The sequence below is a fragment of the Boleophthalmus pectinirostris genome, unplaced genomic scaffold (genome assembly GCF_026225935.1).
Source record: "Boleophthalmus pectinirostris isolate CB_2022bp ecotype Guang Dong unplaced genomic scaffold, ASM2622593v1 HiC_scaffold_11, whole genome shotgun sequence".
Classification (NCBI taxonomy): Eukaryota; Metazoa; Chordata; class Actinopteri; order Gobiiformes; family Gobiidae; genus Boleophthalmus; species Boleophthalmus pectinirostris.
Window position 1 is genome coordinate 4,597,162 of NW_026570994.1, and position 12,948 is coordinate 4,610,109.

At 39.6% G+C, this 12,948-nt stretch overlaps 1 protein-coding gene across 1 annotated transcript in view; it reads right to left on the bottom strand.

Annotated features, from left to right (window-relative positions):
* Nucleotides 1-12,948, bottom strand: part of LOC110170912 (unc-80 homolog, NALCN channel complex subunit) — a 104,147-nt gene that overhangs the window by 27,864 nt on the left and 63,335 nt on the right. Inside the window, 12 exon segments of the mRNA XM_055166707.1 lie at nucleotides 257-343; nucleotides 854-954; nucleotides 1,031-1,174; nucleotides 1,312-1,443; nucleotides 1,706-1,892; nucleotides 4,564-4,596; nucleotides 6,275-6,406; nucleotides 7,461-7,642; nucleotides 9,977-10,223; nucleotides 10,819-11,025; nucleotides 11,312-11,409; nucleotides 11,483-11,692. Coding sequence (XP_055022682.1) covers nucleotides 257-343; nucleotides 854-954; nucleotides 1,031-1,174; nucleotides 1,312-1,443; nucleotides 1,706-1,892; nucleotides 4,564-4,596; nucleotides 6,275-6,406; nucleotides 7,461-7,642; nucleotides 9,977-10,223; nucleotides 10,819-11,025; nucleotides 11,312-11,409; nucleotides 11,483-11,692 — 1,760 coding nt within the window.

Consider the following 12,948-nt stretch of genomic DNA (forward strand, 5'->3'; position numbering starts at 1 on the left):
CACTTTGGAAACTGCTTTGTTTGTAAAATGTGCTATAGAAATAAAGCGGATTTGGATTTGGATTACACCCACAAACACATAAAATGACCCAACAGAATAAGCAGATTTCAGGAATAAATAAATAAATAAAATGATAGAAATATTGATATTTAGTCACATCTGTGTATTTGGATGATATGCTGCAAGCCTTTGTGAAAAAATATGTGCCTGGATGTGTGTGTTTCGGTCTGTAGATGGAGAGTGGTTGATTCCTCACCAGGTAGTTGAAGAGGATGTGTGAGGTCTGAGCCGGGAGGTCTCCAATGTTCAGCAGAAGTTTCCTCAGCATGTAGATCAGCTCATCCTGGAGGGCAATAAGGTTTGGTTTATTTCTCATTTATAAACCAAGATTTGTCAGAGATTTTTTTCAACTGGTTCTAATCAGAAATGGCCAACAGAGGGAAGCAGAGTGTAGCTTTAATATTTCCCATATACTATTATAATCTAACCCTTTAAATGTATGTTTTTTTGTTTTTGTTTTGGATGTTATTTCACTTTGAAATATAAAAAAGAGAAAATATATAGTTCATAATTGTTTGCTTCATACTAGTAAACTGAAGCAGACTGGATTTCAAGGGTTTCCTGATCGATCACTGCTTTCTGACTTATAACTTGATCTTGTGGCATCACCTGCTTGTCTCCATGGAAATAGATCATCTTAATGCCATACTGTGGAAGACTTCAAGCAAAACTACAAGCATCTCCATGGAGGCAAGCAGGAGACTGACCCTCCCTCCATCAGACAAGTTGCACAGTGCACCTTTAAGTCAGAATACATGTTTAACAGATTCTGAGCCTTTAATCTTCTCTTTACCTGTCTGTTGCTCACAGTTAGCTTCTCCAGGAAGTGGCGCAGAACCAGAGCTGGGTCTTCAATCAGACAGTTCCACAGGATTTGCTGGGCAACTGCACTCACTTTAAAGAAAGAGAAAAAAGTGTTAATAAATGGCTGCTTGGGATCACTAACAAATATATCATATTTGTATTTTACCAGCCACCCCGTCCTCCCGAACCTCCCCGTCCTCCATCAGGTGCACTATGGGTAGGACTGCAGCACAGATGCATGCTGGGAAGACGGCCTGAGGGGGCTGGAGCATGTGGTGAGTCGGGGTGTGCTCAGTTGTGTTCTCCTCATCTAAAAACATTAATATTTCTTCATTACTATAATGCTAAAAGTTCAAAACACAAATACGCAAAGTGACGGTTTGCTGTAAAAAATGTGTCTGTTATCAGCACAGGTAGACAGTGTTACAGATACACACAGATACACACCCTCAGCACTGGCCAGTGAGCGCACGGACCACACAGAGCCCCTCCTGAATGAGTAGTTCCTGTGGGAGTTACTGGAGGCACACGAGGGACTCACGGAGAGCCGGCGCGACGCCAGGTTCACCACTTCTTCTGCTGGCAGATCAATAACACCATCAGAGAACAGCGACATGTACAAGTGAAAACATATAGAAACATATGGAAGCTTCGGACTGGGTCTATTCACTCTCAAAATATTCACATGCAGTCGTGGGGAATTACTCTTAAAATCTCTCTCTCTTATATTACACATACTACGCAATATGTAGTAGTAGTCAATTGTAATGAAACATTTTGAAGGAGTCTGGTCACGGTTTATGTGCTTGTATTCAGGTGTGTGCGTGTGTCCCGGCCCCACCTTCCTCCTCCTGCTCGGGTGGGGGGCTGCAGGTGGGCTCGTAGCAGGCCTCCTGGGACACAGGGATGGCCGTGATGATGCTCGCCTCTCTGCCCAGACGCCTCTTCTCCTCCTCCTGCTGCAGGTTCTTCAGGATGTGCTCGGCCCGCTGGTGAGAGCGCGACACTGCACGGGCCGAGAACGATTTCTACACATGGGACGGACAGAGAGGCAACAGATAATATGGAAAGATTGGGTGTGATACCTCGTTTGTCCAGGAGGGGTCCAAGGTAGGAGACGTTTCAAAGGTAGTCTTATGGACAATAGTTTTGAAATTGAGATGTTTGGACTGCTATCCAAAAATCATTTTCAGGCTACAGTACAGTAATTTTTGATTGAAAGTGACATCCAGAGCACAATAAATCGCAATCAATATTGCAATTATCAAATCGCAAAAGCTGTAATCATTTGGTTAACAGAAAGTCTTCATCATATTTTTTTAAATGAAAAATCTTGTTGTACCTGTAGTTTAGACCTCTACAAACATGTTCTGAAATGTCCCTGTGTGTCAGATGCCCTCCCTCTGGGTCCATGGGGTCTTATTCTGTGAAAAAGCTGCAAGTCCTGTAGTTTAGACCTACAAACATGTTCTGAAATGCATGGTATTGTTTTATTTATCTGTTCATATTTCAGTCTTCTGTCAAATGTTAATGCTCCTGGAGCAGTTTACAATTTACACGTTGACCCAGAAACCTACTTTTTAAACTTGTATCACAAATCTAATCAAAATTGTAAAGCTTGTCTAAAAATAATCACAATTTGATTTTTTTTCTCCCAGAATTTCAGAGCCCTATTCCAGATGGCAGTCAGAATGTCACAGTTTCAAAAACATTGTCCACATGATTACCTTTAAAACCTTTCCTATCTTTATATAAAGATGTTTTTTTAGTATTTTCATAGACTCTTATAGAAACAGTTGCATGTAGCCTGAGGAGCAGTTTGGCGATGTAAGATGGCTGAACAACACACAAATACAGTAACTCTCCTCCCGCTCGCTAACTCTCAGATATGACTTGTAAAAATTGCAAATATATAAAGAAGTTATTGATACTTTGCAGTGACATCACATGGGGGGGTATACTCACAGTGTGAGTGTATACTAGTCTATGTGCTCATACTTGTTCTGACACAGCTCAAGATCTTTCTAAAGACATTCAGGAAAGCTTCATTTCTGTTCTGTAAATGTGACATTTTTAGTATTGGTACCTGCTCAAATGATCTAGTTTCAATACTAGTTTTAGCATCAGTTAGTATCTGAATTTCTAGTTGTAGTTTCAAGTCAGTTCTTTATGATTAGATTGTGTTAAAACAACTCAGATTAATGTCTACATTTTTTATATTGAGGGACTGTTGGTTAAATTCTTTAACTCTTGATTTTGAACTTCAAATTAACAGTTTAAAATGAACTGTATGCACAGTGAGTGTTATGTAATGCTTTTTAGCCACGCTGGCTCTAATCTTTACATATTTACATTATATGTTCATTAATATATGTTGTTCCTTTACAAATAAATACTGTATTTTTCAGACTATAAGTTCCACTTTTTTCATGGTTTGGGTGTTTCCTGCGACTTATACTCCGGTGCAACTTATATATTAAAATATTCACACTGACAGCCACAAGAGGGTGCTCTAAGCTTGTGTGTCAGTATCTGTTATCAGTATCTGCTATTTCTCCTGTACCACTGTCACTTCACTCTACTGCGCATGTCTGTATCATGTCAGTCGATCGTACCATTACTTCTGTAACACTGAACAATTTAACATTTAAATGACTTCAGTGACACTGAAACCATCCTGTCGGGATTCAGAAAGGCCAGAATAATTCTAACTGGAACTGATGCTGAGTCTGACAACAGCTACACAGAAGAGGAAGCAACGCTTTGTTTACCTCCGGAGGTCACAGAGTTGCTCAGAAGTGACACAGAGGATGAAGAATTGAATGGATTTAGTGATTTGGAGTGAGATGGAGAGTTTGGTAAACTTGTTCTGTTCTGTTGTTTATGTTATAGTTTATCTGAAGAACTGTTCATATGTGACATTAACAGTCTGTTGTTCTCTCTTCTATTGTTATTACTAGAACTTGACTTTCAACAGGAAATGCTGGTTCCTGGTCTTTGATTTTATAAAATACATTTCCCCAAAAAAGTGCAACTCATAGTCTGGTGTGACTTATATATGTTTTTTTCTTCTTCATTATGCATTTTTTGACTGGTGCAACTTATACTCAGAAGCCACTCATAGTCTGAAAAATACGGTAAATAAGAAGAATAAGATGTTGGAGTAGCAGCATGTAATCGTTGTAGTTCTAGTTAAGTAATTTCTTTACGGTCAGACTGTGTTAAAATAAAGCTCAGATTAAGCCGCATGCCTACAGCTCACGTCACCCAACAAAAGTATTGTTCATGACATCATCTGCAAAGTATCAACACGGTCTAAAGTGGTTGTTGGGAGAATTGGCTGTATCGTGTGTACAGTGAATGCCCCACAGCATTGACACAGTACTATTCCACAGATACAGACACAAGTGGAACATCGAAAAACAGCAAAGTCATTCTCATCCAATGACCATGCAGGAACCACACCAAACACACAATGTCCAATGCCCGATGCATGCTGTTATTTTTACATTTTATCCCAAAAAAAACTATAGACCAAGATGCAGCAATTCCGGAATGACTTATGACTTTTTTTTTTAATTCGGGGGTCCGACATGGGGGACCTACAGGCGCTAACGGAGGTCAAGGTCCTGCCATTGACAATCAGAAGTAACAAGATGCATCAGCAGCACAAACATCGGGGACAGAGATACAACTTACTATGGTATGGACTGATTGAATTAATGTGGGGTACTAAAAACAAAAACATAGGTCGATAGGTAAATTATATTTCAGAGTCATGCTAACCACAGCAGATGGCAACAAAGTAAAACAGCTCAAAATTGAAAAAAGAGAATCTTATAAATCAGCATTTTGGGGTCATTTAAGAACAGAAATGTCAGCAGGTTAGCGCCACATGAGCCAAAGGTACATGCATTTTGAGTTCATGTATTTTGTGGGCTGCAAACTTGGTTGTCTCCATGGAAATGTTAAAGTTTTACCTGGCGTTTTGTACAAAAAGACATTAAAACTTTTTATCACTATGGAGACATGAAAAGCTAGGACTATGGCCGAATGTCCTCCCCAATCCCTAACACCTGAAACACTACATTGGCCTGTGTCCTGTCGATTTGAGCTACCCATCGATTTGAGCTCCCGAGGCAGAAGTGGAGTAACAAGTCACATTTTAAAAGTGTATTGGTTTTATTCTAGTCTGTTTTGATCAGTTAAACATCGACATGTATGTCAGAAAATCTACCTTAGACGATTGAATAGTTTGGATTTAATATTAGATTATTAACCCAAATTCATATAAATGACTGAATAGTGATGATTCTAAAAGTGGGAGCATTATTCAGTGGCTAAATTGGCCTGTTGGTATGTGGTGCCTTTCATTGGAACACTATTTGAGCAGAATACAATGTGCAGATTCATATAAATGAGTTGAAATTTGACATAACCAAGGTATAAAGTCTGATCACCGTGTGCAAACAGCATCAACATGTAAATATTGATATAATATAAAAATATAAGGTGGCTTATTTCAATGGGGCAGCGTGAATCGATAGACGTCACTGTGAATTTAGGCGGCTGGGAGCTCATTTTGACGGGACAGCCCATCTCAACAGAACACCTGCACTCTTTAGCGGACTTTATAATGCATTTATTCACAGACACATTCAGACACAGAGATTACTATTTTCGGGTCACGTGAAAAAAAAAAAAAAAAAAATCTCTAATAAATAATGATCCAATTTGAGTATTTATGTATAAATAATAACCAAACAAGTTTCTACCAAGATGGAAGTCATGTAAACCAACTGGATTATTCAGCTTTTGTTTGTCTGAGATGTGGACGGTTTATTTAATTTAGTTTTATTTGTAATCATGGATCAACACTGCATTAAAACAGCTTCTATCTGCTTTCAGTGTCCAGTTTCAGACCTGTTGCTGTGTCTGCTGTTATTTCCTTGTGACCAGCCGTGGACACTACTTTTCAAGATGCATTGTGGGAAATTTTCACTCACTAAAATGGTGTAATCCCTAACTAGTTCTGTGAAGAGGTGACTTTGCTCACAGTACAAATCCATGTATTTCATGTGGCAGATACACCACACAAAAAGCTACACAGTGCACTAATAATGAGTAAGAATTCTCATTTGTTTATTTAATCATAACTGCAAATAGCTTTGGTCATGTGGCATACAATTTTAAGCGCTATTTTAAACATAAAAAAATATATTGCGCAAAAAAAAAAAATTAATCATTAATTTAACAAATTTATAACATCAATAGATAATTTTGTCTGCTAGTTAAATAGACCTTACCAAATACCATTTCAGTAATCACTATAGATAGACAGATCCCATAATAACACAACATTCACATCTAGAGCTAAAATAGAAATGGTGAAGTTGCGTACATGACTTACAGACTGGTCTTCGTTGATGGGGTCCTGCACACTGCCCGTGTTCTGGGGCACCCACGGGGGGTCAAAGATGGGCACACAGGGCATGCCCAGGATGGGGGAGGGCAGCGTGAAGTTGATGCTGGGCGGAGGGATCTTTAACAACATGTAATAGCAGCATTAGCTTTAGTGTACGAAACAGAAAGAGCATGAAGGGATTCAAATGAGCATGTTTTACCAACACCAAAACAACTTCATACAAGCCTCATTTCTGTCATTACCCCAGGGCAGCTGTGGCTACAACAATCACTGACTGTGGAGTGAATTTGTGAAGCTCAGGTCGCTTTCACACCACTAGTTTGATTATTTGGTCTGCACCAGGCAGTACAATTGTTATTATGTAGCATCGTGACTCCAGTGTGGTCCTTTCACACAGGCAAATGAACCAAAATTGGTCCGGTTGACATTTCATCAATGTTTATCTTCTGGTAAAAATAAGCGTCAATTTTGTGTCACACTGGAGTGACACGTTCACACATTGGTACTTGCTCTGTATGACACTTTCTGTATTGGCCATTGTTGGCAAAAAATCCAATTCGAAAATGAGTCACGGCTGCATCTGGAGAACAATCTATTATTGCACTGGAGTCACCAAAGGCATATAGAGCATCTTTTCAGGCAGGTTCACATGTTCCCATGTCATCTACACTCATCACAAACAGGAAATGAAATAATTAGTATCCATTCCCATTATGCATTTTGAATAGTTGGTTTAGACCTACAGTCTATGGTTTGGAGCTGAGTTCATGTTCTCACCAGAACAACTGCACCAGAATTTGGCAATTAGTGCGGATTCGAGTGAGATTGATGCTTTCACACCAATGAAAACAAACTGAACTGAGTTTCTGGTTTGAATGGAACATTTGGTGCACTGCTGTGGTGTGAAAGAACCCTCAGACAAGTTCTGCCTATAAGCCTATAAAGTGTGTAAGCCATTATGAATGTCATTCATGAAAAGCAGACCTCTGTATTTTTCTTAAACTTTGCTATTTTCAATTAAAGCACTGCCATAATAACTGCACCTTAATTAGTCTCAAGTATTTGTTCATGCTTTATTAAGGCTGATTAAGGTGTAGTTATTATAGTGGTATCTTACTAACCAACATTACTTTTATTTGAGATGTACAGGAGTCCGTGTTGTTGGTCGTACCTTGAAGATCTGCTGCGCGCCCTCCTCCATGCGCGGCCACACCTGGTATCTGAACCTCCACAGAGTGTAGAACTTGAGGATGGAGTTGATGCGCTGACAGGCCTCCTGGTGCTGGAACTCTGCCATCATCATCTCTGAGACAGCATCAGGGACCTTCACCGCACACAGCAGGAACATGGCCGCTGGAAGGAAAGAAGATAACAAAAGGATTAGGACGTGAAAGGGTAAAGATTAGTCTATGACAGATTCTAGATTTCACTGACCAGCTGCGTCGGTGTTCAGATTTATAACTGCAAAAAGCTTCTTTGATTTGAAGTTTTGATATCATGTACTTCTACTAATATGTGCTACATTTAAACCTGTCAGAATTACAAACTACCCTCATTTTTACCATTTATAATTTTTACTCCTTATTATTATATTATATTGTGATGTGTGAGCTGCTGTGTCCAAATAACTTCCCTTGTGGATCAATAAAGTTTGTTTAAAGGTTGTATGGAGGATTTTTTTTTTGTTTCAAATTGTCAATAAAAGTTTAAAATAACATTACAGAGACGCAGCAGCCTTGTAATTATGATGACCAAAAAAAAAAAAAATGAAAATCTATCAACTGTGAACGTAGTGAGGCTAGATAAACATCAGCCAATAGAAAACCAGGCTCCCTCATTTTCTATTGGCAGTTAGGTTGTCAATCAAACTCCCTACGTTTCTAGTGTAACTGACTCGCAGCGCACGAGTCAATTATGTAGAGGTTCTTTGAGAATTTTTCAAACTGTAGCTTCCTCACAGTTCGCACAAAGTTTGTCGCGATGTCGGACGAGAATCCACGACCGGTTCGCCACGAAAGAAAGTCCGTTTTTGAGGTCGCTGAAAGAAAAAAGAGCAGGGGAAAAGGAGCAAAGCCAAACTGAGGTGAGTCTTGGAGATTTCTTCCAGCGATGGTGCGATTGAAGGAGGTGAAGGGTCTAAAAACTGACGCGTCGGTCGATAAATTATTTCTAGACAGGTCACTTCAACAGTAATTGTGAAGGTGCACTGGTTGTAAACAAGTGTGTTTGTAGGAGGGAGGTGGTGTCACACATGCACAACATTTGAAAAAGGACTGTCGCTGTATTTCTCTTTCCTTCAAAAATCCTCTATACAACCTTTAAGTCAAAGTCTAAGAAGTCCCCCAAGCACTCAGTGTTATCTAGAACAGTCTGTGCAGATTTATTCGCCGCTGTTCATTCAGAACTCACTACAGTATGATGTACCACTGTCCTGCTCACTCTGTTCTCCCAACATCAACTTCACTGGTTATTATTTAAATCTTTAAATGCATTAATCTCAGTTCTCCTGAATCTCTCAAACAGTATTTAATTCCACTCAGATCCTCTTACAGTTTACACCAGACATTTTTTATTGTCCCAAGAATCAAAAAACAAATAAGGAAACGCTTATTTAAATGTAAAGCTCCATTTGACTGGCACAATTTTTCCTCATCGAGTCGCTCATTAACTCCTGTCCCTTCATTTAAAAATGCTCTGGTTCGATATTTACAGAACCCCTGAAATTGTTTGTTGAATTTTGTTGTTCATCTTGTATATTTTGTGTATATTTGAAGTCTGTCTTAGTTTTTCTTAAAATTTGACTTCTTCTGTGTCTAACAGTCATGTGTGAGTGTGTGTGGTTGTGTTGAGTTTGTTGTTTTGTTTTTTCTCTGTTTATTTGAATTCATGTAGCCTCCTGTCCCCTCTACTGTATCTGTATTGTGTTGTTGTGACTATGAGGACCCCCTCAAAAACAAGATGGTGGGGCATCTCAAGGGGCTTATCCTCCAAACAAATACATTTAAATCTAAGAATCTTCTGGCAAAATCAGAACATGATCTTCTACCAAGGTGATCCTTATACGTCCATATAGGCTTGTGAAATCCTGTGTAAAATCCTTATCTTAGGCTGTTTCCACACTGATGCTAGTTAAGTAAAAGTAAAAAAGCTGTTGATCCAAGAGCAGAGCGTTTGGGCAAGTGTGAACATGACAGCTGCATTAGAGGTGGTCTCAGGACAGCTCCTTTCTCACTCTGGAGCGGAGTGATGTTAGTGTGAAAACAGACGATCTCAGGCTGACCTACTTTATTACTTTCACCACAGATGGCACATTGAAAGGAAAAATGATTAGAATTAGATCAAAACATTGCTTGGAGAGCTGGTCGTCTGACAAAATAATATGGATCAACACTTCTCCTGCTTTTCTGCACAGGTGAGTCTTGGTCTGTCTGTATGTGCTTTTTCTCCGCTCCACCAGGGGGCATCGTCTTCACAGAGTATTTACCAATAGGTGATTTTAAAAACCACAGTGAATAGCACCAGGAAAGCAAGTGTGGGGCTGCTCTACAGAGTAACATGTAAAAAACAAAAAAAAAAAAAACAAAATCTGGAATAGAATTTAAGACTTTTTGGGACGAACTCTAAGATCAAAACCAAGCCTTCCCCAGCCCTAAATCTGATATTTGACACAGTATTTGTATGACTGACCAGCGGCGGCGGCCATGTGCTCGTCCACGCTGAGCAGCAGTTCCCAGGCGGCGGGCTGGATGTCTCCGTACATGTCGTCGGTGAGGATGGGCGCGGCCTTGATGAGCAGGGAGAGGGGCGCGGGGGACAGGGACATCACCTGGTTCCGGATGTACTTGAGCATGCCCGTGTCCTTCTTCCCCTCCGTGCTGGGGTCTGTGGGGCGGCGCTTCATGGAGGGGGTCCTGAGGCACGACTTGTCCGAACACTACACACAAATATACATTATTATTATTATTATTGTGAGCACCAAACTATTCTGCTTAAAGGGCACATACTACACTTCCTCATCGCGAACATACTCAGAGTTGTGTTTTGTTTCATTCACACGTTTAACATAAACCCTGCGTATTAAGGCTGAGTTCTTCTCTCAAACAGAAAACAATACAGGAAGTGCTCCACTGTTTAAAGTAAATTATTATTAATAAACTAAAATATAATATTTTATTCTATTTTTCTTCAAAGGTTATTTTAGATGTATTGCCTTGACTGTTGTAATAAGAAACATTTGGTTTTCATTACGGCAGTACAATGTGATGCCACAAGGTACTTGAAACTGCAGTGGCCATTGGAGCTGTTTTTAGCTAGAAAATTTTTTTACATTGTTGACAAAATTAAAATAGCCCCCCAAAAAAATGACAAGAAACTGTTGACAATGCTATTTAAATAAACAAATAAAGTTAATTTTGTGCTGGATGAGTTTAAAACATGAACTTTGAGCAGAATCCCATGAAACATAAATCGCAATTTGATGTTTTACAAAATCAGCAGCCCTGTTTTTAAGCCTCCACATTATGTGTTACCTCTTTGGTCTTCTTGACGCGCCCGCTTATATGCCCAGTTGGCGCGGCGCTGTCCTCTCTCAGGCTGTCCACAGACTCCCCGTACACCAGCTTGATGGCCCGGACCAGACGGGCACAGGAGCGGCTGTGGTGCTGGTAGCAACGCGGGTGGCAGAAGTCTATGTGTGTGCAGATGAAGCTCTGCTGGTTACACAGCAGGATCATGATCTGAGGAGACACGGGACAGAGATTTAGATTAAAGAAACACACACACATATGGTCAGCAGATCTGCCTCACAGCGAGGAGGTCTCAAGTTCAATTCTGTGGAGAGTTAACAGTAATAACAATGTGCTCAATATAGTGCTTTCAATCACATTACAATCACATTTGGTATAGTGTGATGGGGTGAGGAGAACATGCAGACACCATATGGAAACACACCGCCTGCTCCAGGAACAAAAACCCACAAATAAACTGTCTTATGTGAATATATAGTGGAACTGTTCGACTTACGTGCAGCCAGGACATGTTCCGATGGTAGTTATCCTCTGCTCCTCCTGAACTTTGACCTTCTGGCTCAATGCTGGGTTCACTGGCACTAAATGGACTCCCTACAAAAACAATAATAATATTTATAATATTTTGTTTAGTGGCTCTAGTTAGAATAGCTGAAGTGTAGTGTACCTATATCAGTGACAGTGTCCCTGCTCTGTGTCTGGGACAGGAGCCCCTCCTCGTTCTCCGACTCAGAGTCCTGTCTGGACATCTTGGTGCTCTTCAGACTTCCAGCTCTGCGGATGGAAGACAGAGATCCTCCTTTCTTCACACGGAAACTACGAGCTCCTTTGATCTGGAGCAAGCGGGAACCTCCGATACGGATTTTACGAACAGGGGCTGAAAAACAGAATAGGTGCAAAATGTAAATATACTGAAAATCTTATAAAAATACTGCATACTGAATGAATGTATGCATTTATCTGATATCATAATATTCTTAATAGTTTAAAGGTTAAGTGAAGGTCAGGATTCCATGGTAGAATTTACTATTACAAGTTGATGTCAAAATGCAGATTTGTTGACTTGGTTTATGATTAATATCTCTGTAATTACCGGGCACAAAGCTAAATGTCTTCTCTATATGTACAAATGAACTTAAGTAGTGTATTTCATCACTACAGATAGGCATACCAGGATGGATAGCTGGTAGTAAATATAACAATTCTCTTACTTATTTCTGTGTCCTGAGATGTATATTCGAGATATGGACAATTCAATTCATCTTTACTCATGTTCCATTTAAAACAGAGGACAGTGACAATATAAACAATATAAAACAATAAGTATTTGTTTTTAAAAGACAGCCACACCAGTGTCTCCACATATTGGACTGACATCTTATTGCACCGAATCTCATATTTGTGAGTGACATTATTATTTCATTTTTAGTAGAGCTTGCAGAGTGTTCAACATCTCTGTTCCACTCGTCCATCATGGCCTCCTCAAAAACACCCGTAAAGCGTCATTATAGGCACATGCAGTCTTTGCAAACTGGCTTTTTTGTAATTAACCCAGAGGTGAGCTGTGTACAACGGTGTACAATATGATTTAAACCATCTGTTTCTGTGCTTTGTCTTCATTTTTGTGAGCGCAGAAAATGTCAGAACCTACATGCAGACCTACAAACAAATCGTGACAAGGCCCCAAAAAAATCTCTTGTGACCCACCTGACGGTCGCGACCCAGTCTTTGGGAAACAATTATCTAAACAATAACAACTTTACATTATTTGTACAAGAGTCAAACTTAAGCGAAAGATCATCATCATCTTCCATGTCTGCAGTAATGATATGCCCAAGATATTTCATTTTTGTTGTAACAATTAAAACAACATTTGACAGGCAAAAGTCAGAATATCCCATGTGCTTATCTTCTTTGGTCCTACAGATCATGACCATACTCTTGGTTGCATTATACTTTATATCTAGAAAATAACCATTTTTAAATCAAAGTTTTCTTTTCTTTACCTGGAATATCTCAATACAAACAAGGAGGCAAAATGATCAGGCCAAGTTACAGGACAGATCTATGGAGAAGCAACTCCAGTCACAGCAAAAAAAAAAAAACGTATTGTGGAACTTAGATAAGCAGTAA